The sequence below is a fragment of the Grampus griseus genome (genome assembly GCF_964374135.1).
Source record: "Grampus griseus genome assembly, chromosome: 4".
NCBI classification, from domain to species: domain Eukaryota; kingdom Metazoa; phylum Chordata; class Mammalia; order Artiodactyla; family Delphinidae; genus Grampus; species Grampus griseus.
Genome location: NC_138997.1, coordinates 130,002,428 through 130,019,025, shown reverse-complemented (window position 1 = coordinate 130,019,025; position 16,598 = coordinate 130,002,428). Strand labels below are relative to the sequence as shown.

The window sequence follows — 16,598 nt, the reverse complement described above, 5'->3', positions numbered from 1 at the left end:
ATTAAAACTCACACACACCGTGGTAGGCAGAATAACTGTCCTCCAAAAATGTCCACACCCTAATCTCTGAAATCTGTGAATATGTTACTTTACATAGCTAAAGAGACTTTTCAGATGTAATTAAGTTAAGGATCTTGAGATTGGGAGATTATCCAAAAGAGCCCAATGTAATTACAGGGCCTTTATAGGAAGGAGGCAGGAAAACCACAGAGTCAGAGAAAGAGAGACATGGAGATACTACGCCGTTGGCTTTGAAGATGAAGGGACCACAAGGCAAGGAATGCAGGTGGCCTCCAGCAGCTGGCCAAGGAAAGGGGTTCTCCCCTGCAACCTCCAGAAGGAATGCAGCCTTGTGGATACATTGATTTTAGTGCAGGAAGACGCATTTTAGACTTCTGACCTCCAGAACTGCAAGATGATAAATTTGTGCTGCTTTAAATCACTAAGTCTGTGGTACTTTGTCACAGCAGCAATAGAAAATTAATATACCCGCTTAACAGAACAAAGCAACTTTGGCTAAGCACCAAGTGAGAGTCAGGGACCATGAATGCTAAAGAATAGAAGGATATACAAGGTACACTTGGCAGTCATTGGAAAAAGAATAAATCAGTCTTGTTAGAATCTGGTATTTACATACAAGAGGACTGGGAAATAGGTATGAGACAGTGGGGTGGGATCAGATTGTGCATTTAAATTGATCATTTAGGGACTTCCCTGGTGGCGCAGTGGTTAAGAATCCGCCTGCCAATGCAGTGGACACAGGTTTGAGCTCTGGTCCGGGAAGATCCCACATGCCACGGAGCAACTAAGTCCGTGTGCCACAACTACTGAGCCTGCGGCTCTAGAGCCCATGAGGCACAACTACTGAAGCCTGCATGCCACAACTACTGAAGCCCGTGCGCCTAGAGCCTGTGCTCCGCAACAAGAGAAGCCACTGCAATGAGAAGCCCGCGCCCCGCAACGAAGAGTAGGCCCCGCTCGCGGCAACTAGAGAAAGTCTGCGCGCAGCAACTAGAGAAAGCCCGCGCACAGCAACGAAGAACCAACAGAGCCAAAAAAAAAAAAAAAATTTACATAAATAAATAAATAGATCATTTAAATTAAGCTGAATTTGACTTCAGAGGGGAAAGCATATGGTTTTTGAAACATAGTTACATACTGCCATTTTATACATTCAAGTTAATGCATTTACTGACAAATTCTTAAGTTTTGAGAGAATAAAAATTATTGTATTTTTTTAACTTCAATATCAATCCCTCAACTATAACATGTAAGCACTAAACCAGAGAAAATTAAGGCCCCTCCCAACCTACCATTTTAGAATTCCTTGAATAAGGATAGCTCATCTACTGTAACTACCATTCAGAATATTAAGTAAAACAGCACATTCTCTGAAGATGATGGATAAGAAACTAGTGCCAGGTTTTTATTTCTCATTAAAATAGAAAATAATATTGCAGAAATGTTGTAAAAATTATTGATAGCTATAAATTATTGATGGCATTATAGCCATGATTGTTTCTGCAAATTATTTTTAGTCTTTACATTTGTTCACACAAATGAGGCATCAAGGATTTTTTTCCTTTTAAACTTCTCAAGTAATAAGAATTTTTATGCTGGTATACAGTGTTTAGAATTACAATTTTAATAGTCAAATAACATACAAATTTATTAAATTATAATTTAAATAATCAGACCCTTGGTTTGACATTTTCATGCTTTTTATTATTATTAAAGAATGCTCAAATAAATGTTTTCGTGCACATAGCTTTTCCTGTTTTTACATCTAGGGTCAGCAAACTTTTTCTGTAAAGGGTCAGATCAGTAAATATTTTAGGCTCTGCAGGCCATATGGCCTTTGTCGCAACTCCTCAACTCTGATATTGTAGCTTGAAAGCAGCAATAAACAAATGAATGTGGCTATGTTCCAATAACATTTTACTTATGAACACTGATATCTGAATTTCATATAATTTTCATATGTCATAAAATATCACTCTTTTGATTTTTTTTTAAAAATCATTGAAAAAGGTTAAAACCATTCTTGGTTTGCTGACTGTACAAAAATGGGTGGTGGGCCTGATTTGATCTGATGGCTGCGGTTTGCAGATGTGTTTTAGATTACTTCTTTAGGACAAATGTCTCAGAATGAATTAACTGGGTTAAACAGTACATTGTGGTAGTTTAACACTTATTTCCCAATCACATTTTGAAAGGATTAAATCATTTCTTTCCATTTTTGTTTCAAAGAGAAATCTTTTGGCACTTTCCCCACCCATTCAAGTGAGCAACCTGGCACACCCATTCAAGTGAGCTCTGTGAATGGAATTCACAACCCATGGGTCTCAGCTGTATCACTGACTGGCTGTCTGCTCTCGGGTAAGTCATGCGATTCCTTTGGTGCTCATCCGTAGGGGGAAGTAACAACCAGACGCTCTCAACAAAGGCCTAAAAACTCTAAAATACTGTCTTTCCAGTGAACACACTGCTTCAGTGTCTTTCTTTTACTAGTGGTTCAAGTACCATGGGGAGAAGTATGGGGAAAAAATGACGTGCGAGAGGAGAGACAAACAAGTAGAGTTATTTTCATTAAGAATATCAAAATGTTACACCTATTAGAGGAGAAAATAAAAATGTATACCAAGTAATAGTCTGCAAAACATTAGAGAATAAAACCATGCGTTATGTGTTCATAAAAACCAAATCTGTCTTTTCAAAAGAGCACTTCAGATATTTTAATTGGAAATAACCAAAATGTCCATCAACAGTGGAATGGAAAAATAAATAGTATGTATTCATACAACGGAATACTACATAGTGAGAACATGGTTATTTCTCATAGATTATAAGCTAAAGAAAATATAATAGAAACAAGAGAATACACACCATACACTTTCATATACATGAAGTTCAAGAAGAGGCAAAATCAACTCTGTTGATAGAACAGTTCTGACTTTTAAAAGATTACCTTTGGGAGGGGGTACTGACTAGGAGGATGTACCATGGAGGCTTCTGGGTACCAAAAACATTCTATATCTTGACCTGGGTGGTAGTTACACAGGGACAAACATATGTCAAAATTTACTGAGTATACATTTAAGACTTGTGCATATTATGGGTCATACCTCAATTAAAATGATTTTTTTAAAGTAAATCCAAAAATACTTCCAAAATTTTTTAAAATTTAAAAGAGAAACTTAGCACAAGTATTATACAAATCTCTTTAGTGATCACAGGTGAGAACATTAGAAGTTGACACGAAAAGAGCTTGAAATAAAAACTTTGTTTATTCTTCATAAGAAAAAGTTTCCAGGGGTATGTGTGTCTAGAATATTAATGTGGGGACTTCCTTGGTGGTCCAGTGGGTACAACTCCATGTTCCCAATGCAGGGGGGGTCTGAAATCGATCCCTGATTGGGGAACTAGATGTCACATGCATGCTGCAACTAAGAGTTCGCATGGCGCAACAAAGATCCCGCATGCCGCAACTAGATCCCGCATGCTGCAACTAAGACCCAGCGCAGCCAAAATAAATAATTAATTAATTTTAAAAAAAGAATATCAATGTGTAATTTCTCTAACCCTATCCTTCCCAATCCTCAAAAAAACATCTAGTTTAAAATGACCAAAAAAAGGGTAATCTTGAAGACAAAAATAAATCACTGAGATGATACGCAGTTTCTAGGATGTAGATAAAAGGGGAACTTCTATTTGTTCTGGACTGAGTCAGAGGCTGGCTACAGGTAGTCCAGGAGCTATCAACGGTCAAACTTTAACAGAAACGCAAAAATAGAAATATAAAAAATAAACATGCAAGCCCTTGGCAGCAGGAACAGCAAAAATGGCACCAAAAAAGGTAGCAAGACCCCCAAGAATCCAGCAAAGAAGAATGAGAATAGAACAGAGTTCTGCTGTCATAAAAGGAAAGAAGAGTCACCCGTCTCACTGTGCTGGTAAAGGGACTTTAGTCAACAGTGGGTCACCCTCCAGCCAGACAACAGCGGAAGTCACCCTGAGCAAACTGCATTGACCCGGACAAAGCATTCATGATCTTCCTACCTGTGGGGTGACTGCAGTGTGAAATGTCGCTATGAAAGAAGCGAGTGAGAAATTACCACCACAGAAGCACCTTGTGCGATTAGCAAACCCACCATGACATTAAAATCATCCATTCTTGCAAATGGGTATGAACACATACCCAACTTGGAATAGGATTTCTGATCTTGATAAACAAGAGCATCTGCTTGATGAAGTATTCAAGGACGAAGTCTCTTTCCTAACAGCGATTTATATCTCTGCTCTAAGGGGCATAAGATAATATTCATTATTTATAAGCTTAACACCTGTGACTGCTCAGAGACTTTTTAAAAAATTAATGCTGAAAAAAAATCATCTATTCTTTAGTCCCCAAATTATATAATTAAAAAATATGGAACATAATCAAAAAATTAAAAACTTAGAAAAGTAGAGATAACAATTACCCATAATGCCCCCACCCTAATCCAACACTATTAGCATTTTGCTGTATTGATATTAACTTCTAATTGTTTTCCCTGCATGTATTCTTTTTTTACATGGTTTATTCATTCATTCAGTAAATGTTTTTGAGGGCTTATTATGAGCCAACCATTTTGCTACGCATCAAAGATGAAATAATCATTTTATTCCGACAAATTTCCTTTCTACTTATTAGTAAATCATAATCTTTTCTATTACAAAATTGAACTCATGAGCCTCATTTTTCTAACTTTTTATTGCTATTTAATACACATGCAGGAAAATGCATAAATTGTAGTACAACACAATGAATTATCACAAAGTGAATGCATCCATGTTACCTCACTCAGGTTAAAAGGTAGACTACTAGCATCTTGTGTATCTTTAAATTACTTTAATGATAAACAGTAGGACCACCCTGGTAGTCTTCCTCTCTCTGGTTCATTCTCTTTCCTCCCATACAAATGGTACAAAGATCACGGCCAGAGGTAACTGCCATTCCTAGAAGGTTCAGCAGACTGGAGTATCAGGGGAAAGGAAATATGGAATAGGAGGCTCACTGGTCATAACCACCACTCTGTTAGGTTTCAAGAGAAAAGGGTAAAAAGAATTTTAGAGATCCGTCTATAACTCGGTCCAAATAGGCATTCCAAGCAGAAGCCCCAGGTGAGTATAAGGAGAATGTGTAGCCGAGGTTTCCCAGCATGTGGGATCATACAGTTATGGTGGTGGGCAACAACCAGGCAGGATTTCATAAGCAGGAATTCTGGTCTCCTTTGACAGAACTAACAGAACAAACCTTAGAGATATTTTAGTCCAATTCTGTAAGTTGACAAAAAAGGAAGGTGAGGACCTGAGAGAATGTAAGTATGCATTAGCTCCTGTTCCAGTTACCTATTACTGCATAAGCAATCACCCAAAAAACTCAGTAGCTTCAAACAACAACCATCCTTTGCAACTATGTGTGGAGATGGATGTTAACTAGACTTACTGCAGTGATCATTTCAGAGGATAAACAAATATAAAATCATTATGTTGTATGCCTGAAACTAATGTAATGTAATATGTCAATTATATCTCAATTAAAAAAAAACAAAAAAACGAAAGAAACAACCACCACCATTTATTGTCTCTCCCAGTTCTGGGGTTGATGGAGCTCAGCTGAGGTTATCACTCAGGGTTCCTTGTGTAGCTGCAGCCAGATGGTTGAGGCAGGGGTTACCCGGACGGCTTCTTCACTCACGTCTGATGGCTGTTCCTGAGCGTGGCTGGGGCCTCAGCTGGGGCTATCAGCCAGAATGCTACGACTCAGGGCCTCTTCAAGTGGCCTGGCCTTCCTCACAGAATGGGGACAGGCAGAAGGTGCATCCCCTTTTATAAGCCCACTCCTTAAGTCTGTGTGTACAGTACCAATTAAGCTGTAGTCACAGACCCACCCAGATTCAAGGCCAGGGCAGTGGGGCACAGAGACACACACACATACCACAACTCTCCATGGGAGGAGTATCAACATCACGCTGTAAGAAGAGAATGTGGAGATCTTGTTGCAACCATGTGGAATACACGCTTTGCACAGATGCCCTTCCTACAGGGTTCCTCCCTGCAAACCTTATCGTGGCACTTATCACACTGTGGGAAACTGTCTGCTTATTTCTGACACTACGTGAGCTCCACTACAGCATAAGCTCCTTAGGAGGAGTAACTGGATCATTAGAGTAATCTTCGTGCTCCTGGCATTTAGCAGGTGCTTAAAAAATTATCTAATGAATCAATGAACAAACAAAAAATCTGGACTTAAAGAAATATTTTGAAATGTTTCTAAAGAATCTATAAAAGTTCCTTTATCAAAATCTCTCAGGCTGGATCAACTTAAGACCATCAGCTTGGAGAACTGTTACTACCTGTAAGTTTTGTTAACAACATATACTCATCTTTAACTACTCTATCTTTAGGTAAATAATCTATCTCTAGGTAACTAGTCTATCTCTAGGTAACTAACCTATCTCTGGGTAACTAATCTATCTGTGGGTAACTAGTCTATCTCTAGGTAGCTAATCTATCTCTGGGTAGGGTAATCTATCTCTGGGTAATGAATCTATCTCTGGGTAACTAATCTATCTCTAGGTAACTAATCTATCTTTGCTACTAACTCAAACATATCCAACAGCTTAAAATGTATCAGCAACACAAAATGCTCATCTTAACATATATTCAGAATAACTTGTGGATTTCTTATTTTCCCCTCAAAATTGGTGGGATATTTTATGACAAGCGCCCTTAAAAGGAAATTTACGTATAACACCAATGTTGCTACATATGCCATAGGAAACAGTTTAAAACTACTCCAAGAACTCAGGGCACTTAAGTGCAAATATACAATTTTAAAGTATTTTATTCATAAATTATATATTTTTGTATCATGTTATTGGATATAGGTCATTCAAACCTAAATTATCACTGTACAGTTAACTTTTCTTTTTCTTGTCAGCAAAGAAAACCAAGATGAAATAAAATTATATAAAAACTTGAAAATTAGTTAAGCTGTTCCCTGGCCTAACAAGGCACACATGTGTATTCACGGCACTAAAGCGCTTGTCTTAAGAATGCTGTGCATTGCAGTACACAATCCTTCCAACTTCACTACTGTCCCAAATATCGTCAGGCAGTCCTTTATTGGTTGAGACACTGGGTATAATTCTGTTTTGATCACTTTCCTCACAAAGCATCATCAACCATTAACCCTGCAAACAAGGACTGATGCTCACGAGCAGGACTTACCAATTAATATCTGACCACTCTTCATAGCAGATCCTCCTGGCAGCAGGCCATGGACCACAAGCTTCTCTCCACTGCCCTGTTTTCCACTTCTTCTCCAGCTCCACTTGGTCTGATGGATAATCCCAATCAGTACTTCCAGAAGCTTGAGCTGCTCTTTGGCTTTGGTGACGGTTAGCTTTTTGGGGTTCACGTAAACGTTCACATCTTTGTACCGCTGTTGGACAACAACTCCTGTTTTCTGATTGGACTGATGCTTTAGAATGGATACTGGCCCACTGGCATTGCTATTTTTTTTATTATAGCGCTTGGGTAAAAGTTTTTTACTTTTTAAAATCTTGGTAAACCGCCTGAGTTTGGGTTCATACTTTTTTCCTTCTTTGTAATCATCCTCTTCAATAATAATCTCGTTTTCGCTGAACCTGACATGGTTCACAGTAGGTGTCTCAGGAAGAAGGCTTTCTTCTTCATCCTCACTCAACTCCAAATAAAATAGCTCTCCATTCTTCTGCACACTGTCCAGCCATTCAGGCTCCAGGTCACTGTGAAAAAGAGAAAAGATAATCTAAATCGCAGCCAAACATGGGAAAAACAGTTATGCCTTTCCGGCAGGCGGGTGAGGGTAGGGGTTGGGGTGCGGGGATACGGGAAGGGTGAAAGTTCTTTGATTATTTCAGAGTCTCCTCACTGATTCTAATTTATTGTGAGCATCAACATTATTTCCTGTAGAATAGTTTTTGTAGAGCCTTGAAGAACTGGGGTTGGAGGAGATGGAATCAAAATGGCATAGTGATAGAAAAGAAAACAAATTAAAAAAGAGATGGCCCCCTTCTAGAATCTAAGGTTCTATTTTGTTTTTTAAATTTAATTCAGTCCCTGTGTGGTTACTGTTCACTTTAGACAATTTCACTGGACAATGATTTACATTAGTAGATGATTACACAATTATATCCACAGATGTGAGACATTCAGAAATTGCACATAAAAACATCCTATTTGCAAAGAAATTATTCAGCATGGCTGACACGTTAAAACAAAAGTGAAAGCCTACCAGTATTAAAAGACTTTGTTTATATAATAAGTTTTCAAAAAAGGAACATTCACCCACCATGAACTAAAATCTTTGCTGAAAACAACTAGTTTGTAATCACAGTTAATAATAATCACTTCTGTAGCCTATAATTTCATAAAATTCCTTTTAATGAATAATTGTAGTAAGAAGAGTAAACCACACATGACATGATTCATCATGTGATTTTTAACTGGGAAATAGGCCATTGAAAAAAACAAAATTATTATTATTAAAATGATTCAAAGAGCATTAAAAAACAAAAATACCCATCTTAGGGTAACAGACCTAACCACAAACTCTACCCTGTTCAATGTTACGAACAGTTTACCTTTCAAACTGCTATTCTTTAAAGCAAAACTGGTTACAGTGGAAGAACTAACACGTGGAGAGACTTTTCAGAAACATGAGCTGTAATATCCTGGCACGTTATAATTTGTGTTCTAATCATTCAATCAGTTAGAAGACATCTGTTTTCTGCAGTGTTTATTAGCAATCCTGGTTCTTTTAACTTAAAAGTCAAGTGTGTCTTTCTAAATACTGTGAAAATTCATCCAAAAAATGCACTATTCTATTAATCAGAAACTAACCACTACGCTGGTCTGTAGTTGGTAATTAACATAGAATTTTTCAACTATATATGAATGGTTAAAAAAAAAGGCATAACTATCCCCAGATATCAAAACTAACATTTCTTTGGCACTTGCTGGTTCCCAGTGTGTGGCATCATTTTAGGCACTTAGCACCACTTACTGTGGATTATTCACCATTATCAGTTGTTTTGACTATATCTGTCTGTACCTGCAGAAATCAGTATTTAATATCTCTGTAGTTTTACTCTGATGAGTCTAAATAACTGTGTCCTCACCATAAAAAATTTAGATAACAATGTACCGTAATTTAAAATGGCACAGGGACTTCCCTGGTGGTCCAGTGGTTAAGAATCCATCTTGTAATGCAGGGGACGCTGGTTCGATCCCTGGTCAGGGAACTAAGGTCCCACATGCCACAGGGCAACTAAGCCCGCACGCCACAGCTAGAGAGACCGTGTACCACAACTACAGAGCCCACATGCTCTGGAGCCCGCATGCTACAACTAGAGAGAAGCCCACACAGTGCAAGGAAGAGCCTGCGCATTGCAACAAAAAATCCCGCCTGTCACAACTAAGACCCGACGCAGCCAAAAGATAAATTAATCAATTATTTAAAAAATAAAATAAAATGGCACAATGAAAATATCATAATTAAACACAATTACTTATGAAGATATATATTAATTAGAAAAATGAATGAAATTTACTTGCTTTATAATCTCACCCTTTTAATATGGTCTGTTGTTCGTATGAGAGATATGTGACGCCAAAGAAACATTTTTCCCTCTCTGCTAAGCATGAAGATGGTTCACCTAATTCTCTAAAATTTGGAATTTATACTTTTTTTTTTTTTTTTTTTTTGGGTAGTGTGGTGTGGCATGCAGGATCTTAGCTTCCCACCAGGTATCAAACCCGGGCCCCCTGCAGTGGAAGTGCAGAGTCTTAACCACTGGACACCAGGGAAGTCACTTATTCTCTAAAATATGAATGCGAAACCACTTTTTGGTTATGCTTTAAAGATCCCTGCAGGTGGAGGTGCCACAGGGGGTGGCATTCAGTTGTAGAACAAATAAACAGTGCCAGGCATGGTGGACAGTACTGGAATTACAAAGATGAAAACCTCAGTTCCTTCCCTTGTCTAGTGGGGAAGAGAAACTGAGAAGGAATTCATGACAATACACATGGTAGGTGCAAAAGAGAGGTCATCCAGCTTAGCCTGGGGTTGAGGATGAGGTCAAGGGAGACTTTCTGGTAGAGGAGACCCCAGAGGTGAGTTTTAAAGCAACAAGTGTCTGGGGAGGAGGGCTTGGGGAGCTGAGGGGGAAGACAAGAAGAGAATCCCAAGCAGAAGTACCAGCACAAGCAAAGGCCTTGAGGGGTAGTCCCCATGGCCTATGTGGGTAACTAAAGCTAGTCTGCGGTTGCCAGAGTGGAGGTGGTGAGGTGGGGAATGACAGGAGAAGTCTAATTTTGCAAGTTGTAATTTTGCAAGCCCTTCTGGACCCTGGCAAAGGGTTTGGGTTTTGTTGTGTAGGTAAGAGAGTATCAATGAAGAGTTTTAGGTAGAGGGGTTTACATGTTAGAAATCGCTGAATAGATCTACTTTGACAGGACAATAGAAGAAGGAATTGAGGTAGACAAGATTCAAGATAAGAGGCCAGGGGCTGCCCTGGTGGCGCAGTGGTTGAGAATCCGCCTGCCAATTCCGGGGACACAGGTTTGTGCCCTGGTCAGGGAAGGTCCCACACGTCGCGGAGCAATTAAGCCCGTGGGCCACAACTACTGAAGCCCGCGCGCCTAGAGCCCATGCTTCACAACAAGAGAAGCCACCACAATGAGAAGCCTGCGCACAACTAAGAGTAGCTCCCGCTGGCCGCAACTAGAGAAAGCCCATGCAGCAACGAAGACCCAACTCAGCCAAAAAGAAATAAATTAATTAATTAAAAAAAAAAAGATAAGAGGCCATTTAGGGGGCTGTTTCCGTAGTCCAAGCAAAGATGATAACTAAGGCAATTGTAGAGGAAATGGAAAGTAGGAAAAACATTTGAGAAATGCTTGAAAATCACCAGGACGTTGAGACTGATTAGACGCGATGAAGAGGGAGACGAAAGAACTGGTGTTGATTAGATTTCTAGTTGGTGACTGTACTTTCATGTACACATAAGCACAGACTCATTTTATATAAATGGGCACGTAATTATCATACATGTCCTTCTCCCTTCCTACCTTTCACTGACAAGTTAAAAATCTGTGTTCTAAACAACAAGGTCCTACTGTATAGCACAGGGAACTACTGATGTATTCAATATCCTGTGATAAAGCATAATGGAAAAGAATATGAAAAACAATACAGATATATATGTATAACTGAATCACTTTGCTGTATACCAAAAACAAACATTGTAAATCAACTATACTTCAATAAAAAAAAATTTTTAATCTGTGTTCTTATAATCATATAAAACATATATAGGGTTATTTGTTACTGTTTGTTTTGAAAAAGTGAGTGGAATCTATACATACACACACACACCCCTTTATCATTTATCACTAAAAAAACAATTTAAAAACCTCTAATGGCTACATTAAGGGATGTAGCACATTTGGTCACCTAATGATAAGCTTTGTGTTCACTTTTTTTTGCCCCTATGGACAACAATACAGTAACCATTCTTTTTTTTTTTTGTGGTACGCGGGCCTCTCACTGCTGTGGCCTCTCCCGTTGCGGAGCACAGGCTCCGGACGCGCAGGCTCAGTGGCCATGGCTCACGGGCCTAGCCGCTCCGCAGCATGTGGGATCTTGGCGGACCGGGGCACAAACCCGTGTCCCCTGCATCAGCAGGCAGACTCTCAACCACTGCGCCACCAGGGAAGCCCAGTAACCATTCTTTTATGTAGGGGGATAGAGAGATAGATAGATAGATAGGTAGGTGTCTTTACCCTAAGACTATACCAATTCACATTTCCACCAGCAATAACTGAGATCCACTTTCTTAAGCTCTATATTTAAAAAATATTTCACTTGAAGCAGAAGAAATTTTTTTAAAAAGGGAGAAGTTAAAAGAAGGGAGAAAAGAGACAGGAATAAAGACAAGGAAATGAACATAGGAAACTGTAAAAGAAGACAAAACATATAGTAAAAAGAAAATGACCTGAGAGGTCACAGACCTTGGTTCAAACACTGTTCTATTGAGATTTTCACTTTTCTAAGCTTTAGGTTTCCTTTTCCAGAAAACAGATTATAGCTACCTCACAGGGCTGTTATCAACAGCAAATAAAATAATGTGCCTGGCATGGTAAAGGCCAAATAAATGACAGTTCCCATCCTCTTGTACCACAGTCAGAACTGGAGAGAAACTTACCCCTTTATTAGATATAGCTCCTGTACTTCTGCACTCTTCCAACCCCTAGCAATAAATGAAGATGCCTCCAATGATCTCCACTAGATTCCAGGCTAAGTGCTGGTAACATATGAACCAAAACTAGATACTGCCTTTAAGGCCACAGTTCAGGATTCCCAAAAGGTTCCTTATTCCTACTACAGGTGATTACTTCCTCTTTAGAAAAACATCAAGAGCATAACTGATTAACGTATCAGAAAGTTTAACAGAGGTGGAACGACTGTACTCTCAAACTAGTTCTAGAATGGAGGGGGTGTATTAAAAACAACAATAAAACAAAACCGCCAACTTTTCATTGTAACTATTTATTAATAATGAAATTAATATTATATATAGACACTCTTCACTCCAGGAGATGGAGCTTAATCTTTCCTCCTCTTTAGTGTAGACTGGACTCAGTGACATGCTTTCAAAGAACTGAGTATGGAAAATGAAAAACTGCGACTTCACAGTGAAGAAACCTGGCAGACATCACCTTAACCAAGTGATCAAGGTTATGAAAAACAAGGAAGGACTGAGAAACTACTGCAGACCAGAGGAGACTTAAGGAGACGTGATGACTAAATGCCATATGATATCCTGGATTGGATCCGGGAACAGAAAAAGTTCATAAGTAGGGGAATGGTGAAACCTGAATAAAGTCTAGAGTTTAGTTAACAGTACTATACTAATGTTAATTTCTTGGTTTTAAAAAATGTACCCTATTTGTGTAAAAGGTTAACATCAGAGAAAAACTGGGTGAAGAATTTACAGGAATTCTCTGTACTATCTTTTCAACTTTTCTGTAAATCTAAATTTATTCCAAAATAAAATATTTTTTAAAGTTTTTTTTTTAATTAATTAATTTATTTATTTTTGGCTGCGTTGGGTCTTCATTGCTTCTCGTGGGCTTTCTCTAGTTGCGGCGAGCAGGGGTTACTCTTCGTTGCAGCGTGCAGGCTTCTCCTTGTGGTGGCTTCTCCTGTTGTGGAGCATGGGCTCTAGGCACGTGAGCGTCAGTAGTTGTGGCATGTGGGCTCAGTAGTTGTGGTGCACAGGCTTAGTTGCTCTGCTGCATGTGGGATCTTCCCGGACCAGGGCTCAAACCCTTGTCCCCTGCATTGGCAGGCAGATTCTTAACCACTGCACCACCAGGGAAGTCTAAAATATTTATCTTTAAAAAGGAATTAAATCTAGCAGTTTTAATTAAGATTTTTATAATACATGGGTTACATTAATCAATATTAATATAAATATTCTTTCATTTTTTTCTGAGAGCCTATGGTGCAAGCTGCAAAGCTGTCATTGTGCAAATGTCTTTCAATGAGACTTTTATTTTGTTCATTCTACTTTGCTCTAAACAGAAATAACTATATATTTATAGTCTGCCTGCAAAGTTTGACTGCACTTTAATTGGTTTCAAGGCCCTAAATAATGTGGTAAATGTGACCAGAGTTCTTCTTACCAAAGAAAAACTTGCTAATTTGCAAATAAACAAGTTCACTTACATAAGCTCTAACAGTATATTAAAGAAAATGAACTTCAGATAATGCTTTTAATTTTCTCAATTACTCAGGTGTTTCAAATTTCTATGTTGATACTAAATCTTTTTTTCTTCTTCTAAGTTACTGAATCTCTCAGGTCCTTAGTTGCGTTAATGTCAGCATTTTTCACCAAATGAAGTAGTATCACAATTTCCTTGGCCACCACAAGAAAGAACATTAACAAAATAGCCAGCCCTCATGGCACATTTCCTTAAGGAAAACAGACTTTTGCTACCACTTCAAACCTGTTACAATACTTTTTTGTTTCTTTTTTTTCGTTTTAGTGGGGAAAGCACAATGTGCTTTACCAAAGTGGCCAACACATGTAGTTACATAGTTATATAATGCTAATAGGTACAGCAAGACAATCCTAGGTACAGAGACAGACCACACAAGATAAAAACACCACGACAAATTATCATGGATTCTATCTGGGGCTTGTTCAGTAAGTACGGGTCTGCCTAATGCTTTTCTATGTTTTCATTTCTGTGTTCTGTCTACCAGCAATATCTAATTTTCATCCCCGAAGTCTTTTGATTGGTTTCTAAAAGGAAACCATGATTTTAAGGGTTAAAATCTATGCTAGCTATTTTAGCAGCTTGAGGAGGTGGGGAACCTAGTGGGAGCTGATGATGCTGCTTCTAGCCCAGCCAGTTACCAGTGGAACAAATGTGGAGCATGTCAGAGAAGAAGGGATCAGTCAGTGAACTACTAACTGTGTAGTCAATGCATGAAATAAATTTTTACATCAGGAACACATCTCCACTAGAACTATGCTAATAATGACCCCATTCCCTACCCCAGCCCTTCTGCTAAATAGGGTATGTCTACACATCACTAAGTTAAGGATACGATCTAACTCTGGTAGAACTGAAATCAAAGACCAGCAAATCATTTTTTGATAGGGCTTTATTGTGCTTTTAAAAAGATGTCAGGTGGACACAGAGCTCATCACCTAGCTGAAATGCAAGTGACAAAAGTGAGGAATGAAAACTGCTATTGGAGAAATTAAGTCTAAGAGGGATCAAATAAGGTCCTACGAGAAGGTGGCACTTAAATGAAAACTTGAATGATTGTGACAAGCAGAGATAGGAAGAAAAGGTGTTTCAAACAGAGAACAAAGTATCAATAGGTATAAGTGTAGGTATGAAAGAGAATGTTAGGAATGAGAATGGGTGAATATTTCAGTGTAGTAATATTATGAACTGAATGTTTATGTTCCCCCAGAATTTATATGTTGAAACATTTCCATCCAATGGGATGGTGTTAGGAGGTGGGGCCCTTGGGAAGTAATTAGAATTGGATGCCATCATAAGGGTGCAGCCCTCACAAACGGGATTAGTGCCCTTATGAGACACAGGGAACTTGCTTCTCCTCTCTGCTATGTGAGAATACAATGAGAACTTGCAGTCTGCAACCTGGAAGAGGGCCCTTACCAGAACCTGACCATGCTGATATCCTGATCTTGGACTTACAGCCTCCAGAACTGTGAGAAATACATTTCTATGGTTTATAAGCCACCCAGTCTAGGTTTTTTTTTTTTTTTTTTGGCCACACCACATGTCTCGTGGGATCTTAGTTCCCTAACCACGGATCGAACCCATGCCCCCTGCAATGGAAGTGCAGAGTCCTAACCACTGGACAGCCAGGGAATTAATTCCCTAGGATGTTTTTTAAATAGTGGCCAGAGCTAAGACAAACAGGAATACAGGTGACTTAAAGGAAGATCATCAAAGATGAGATCAGATAGGCTAGGGACAGACCTAAAAGAGCTTTAAAAAGCATCGTAAGGAATCTGGAGTTTATTTGGGAGGCCATCAAGCTTTTGAGTAGAAAAATGATTTAAAAGACTTTTCTTTTTTTAGAGCAGTTTCAGGTTCACAGCAAAACTGAGCAGAAGGTAGAGTGACTTCCCATATACTCCTTGGCCCCGCACTTGTATGGCCTCCTCCATTATCAACATCCCTCACGAGAGTGGTACATTTGTTACAATCGATGAACCTACATTGACACGACATAGTCACCTCAAATCCACAACTTACATTATGGTTTACTCTCATGGTGTACAATCTATGGGTTTGGACAAATGTATAATGACATGTATCATCCACCATTATAGAATAATTATAGTATCATACAGATACATACAGTATCTGTATAGTATTATACAGATACTATATGATATTATAGTATCATATAGTAACATACAGTTCCACTGCCCTAACACAATTGTCCTAATATTTTAAATTTTGAAATAAAAGTCAAAATAGATGAAGGCCCATCAAGTTTCCCAGTACCAGGAAGATAGTTTTCGTGTTAAAGAAAAGCATGTCTTTTCTAGGTCATCTACACAAAGACTTCATTTCCAAAGAAGTAGAAATGCTTACATATTCAGCCTTTATTTTCTCTTTAAGTACTTGCCCCTTAGTATATAGGAGTCTTGAGACATCTTGTAAAACAGTAAATTATAACCAAGAATTCTCCTAATTCTGAATCCCTCAAGACCAGAGAAAACTTGATGAAATGAAAATGTTAACACTTTCAGGTTGTCTGACTCCTACTCTTAATCTAGTACTTATTACTCTGTACTAGGATGCCTCTCATAATAATCTGTTGAAAAAATTATTCCGACACTGTAAATGTGCTATGAATACTAACAGAATTAGTCTCATTTTCAAAAGTCTCAGTTATTTCAGGCTACATTATAAAGACATTCCATTGTAATTGAAGTGGTTGAATT

General features: G+C 38.5%; 1 protein-coding gene across 3 annotated transcripts in view; it reads right to left on the bottom strand.

Moving 5' to 3' along the window:
• Nucleotides 1–16,598, bottom strand: part of INTU (inturned planar cell polarity protein) — a gene marked incomplete at its 5' end in the record, with an annotated part of 79,002 nt that overhangs the window by 48,693 nt on the left and 13,711 nt on the right. For all 3 annotated transcript variants that reach the window (XM_082653564.1, XM_082653562.1, XM_082653563.1), the window contains one exon: nucleotides 7,276–7,814. In XM_082653564.1, the coding sequence (XP_082509690.1) occupies nucleotides 7,276–7,814 (539 nt within the window). The remainder of the gene's footprint in view (nucleotides 1–7,275; nucleotides 7,815–16,598) is intronic.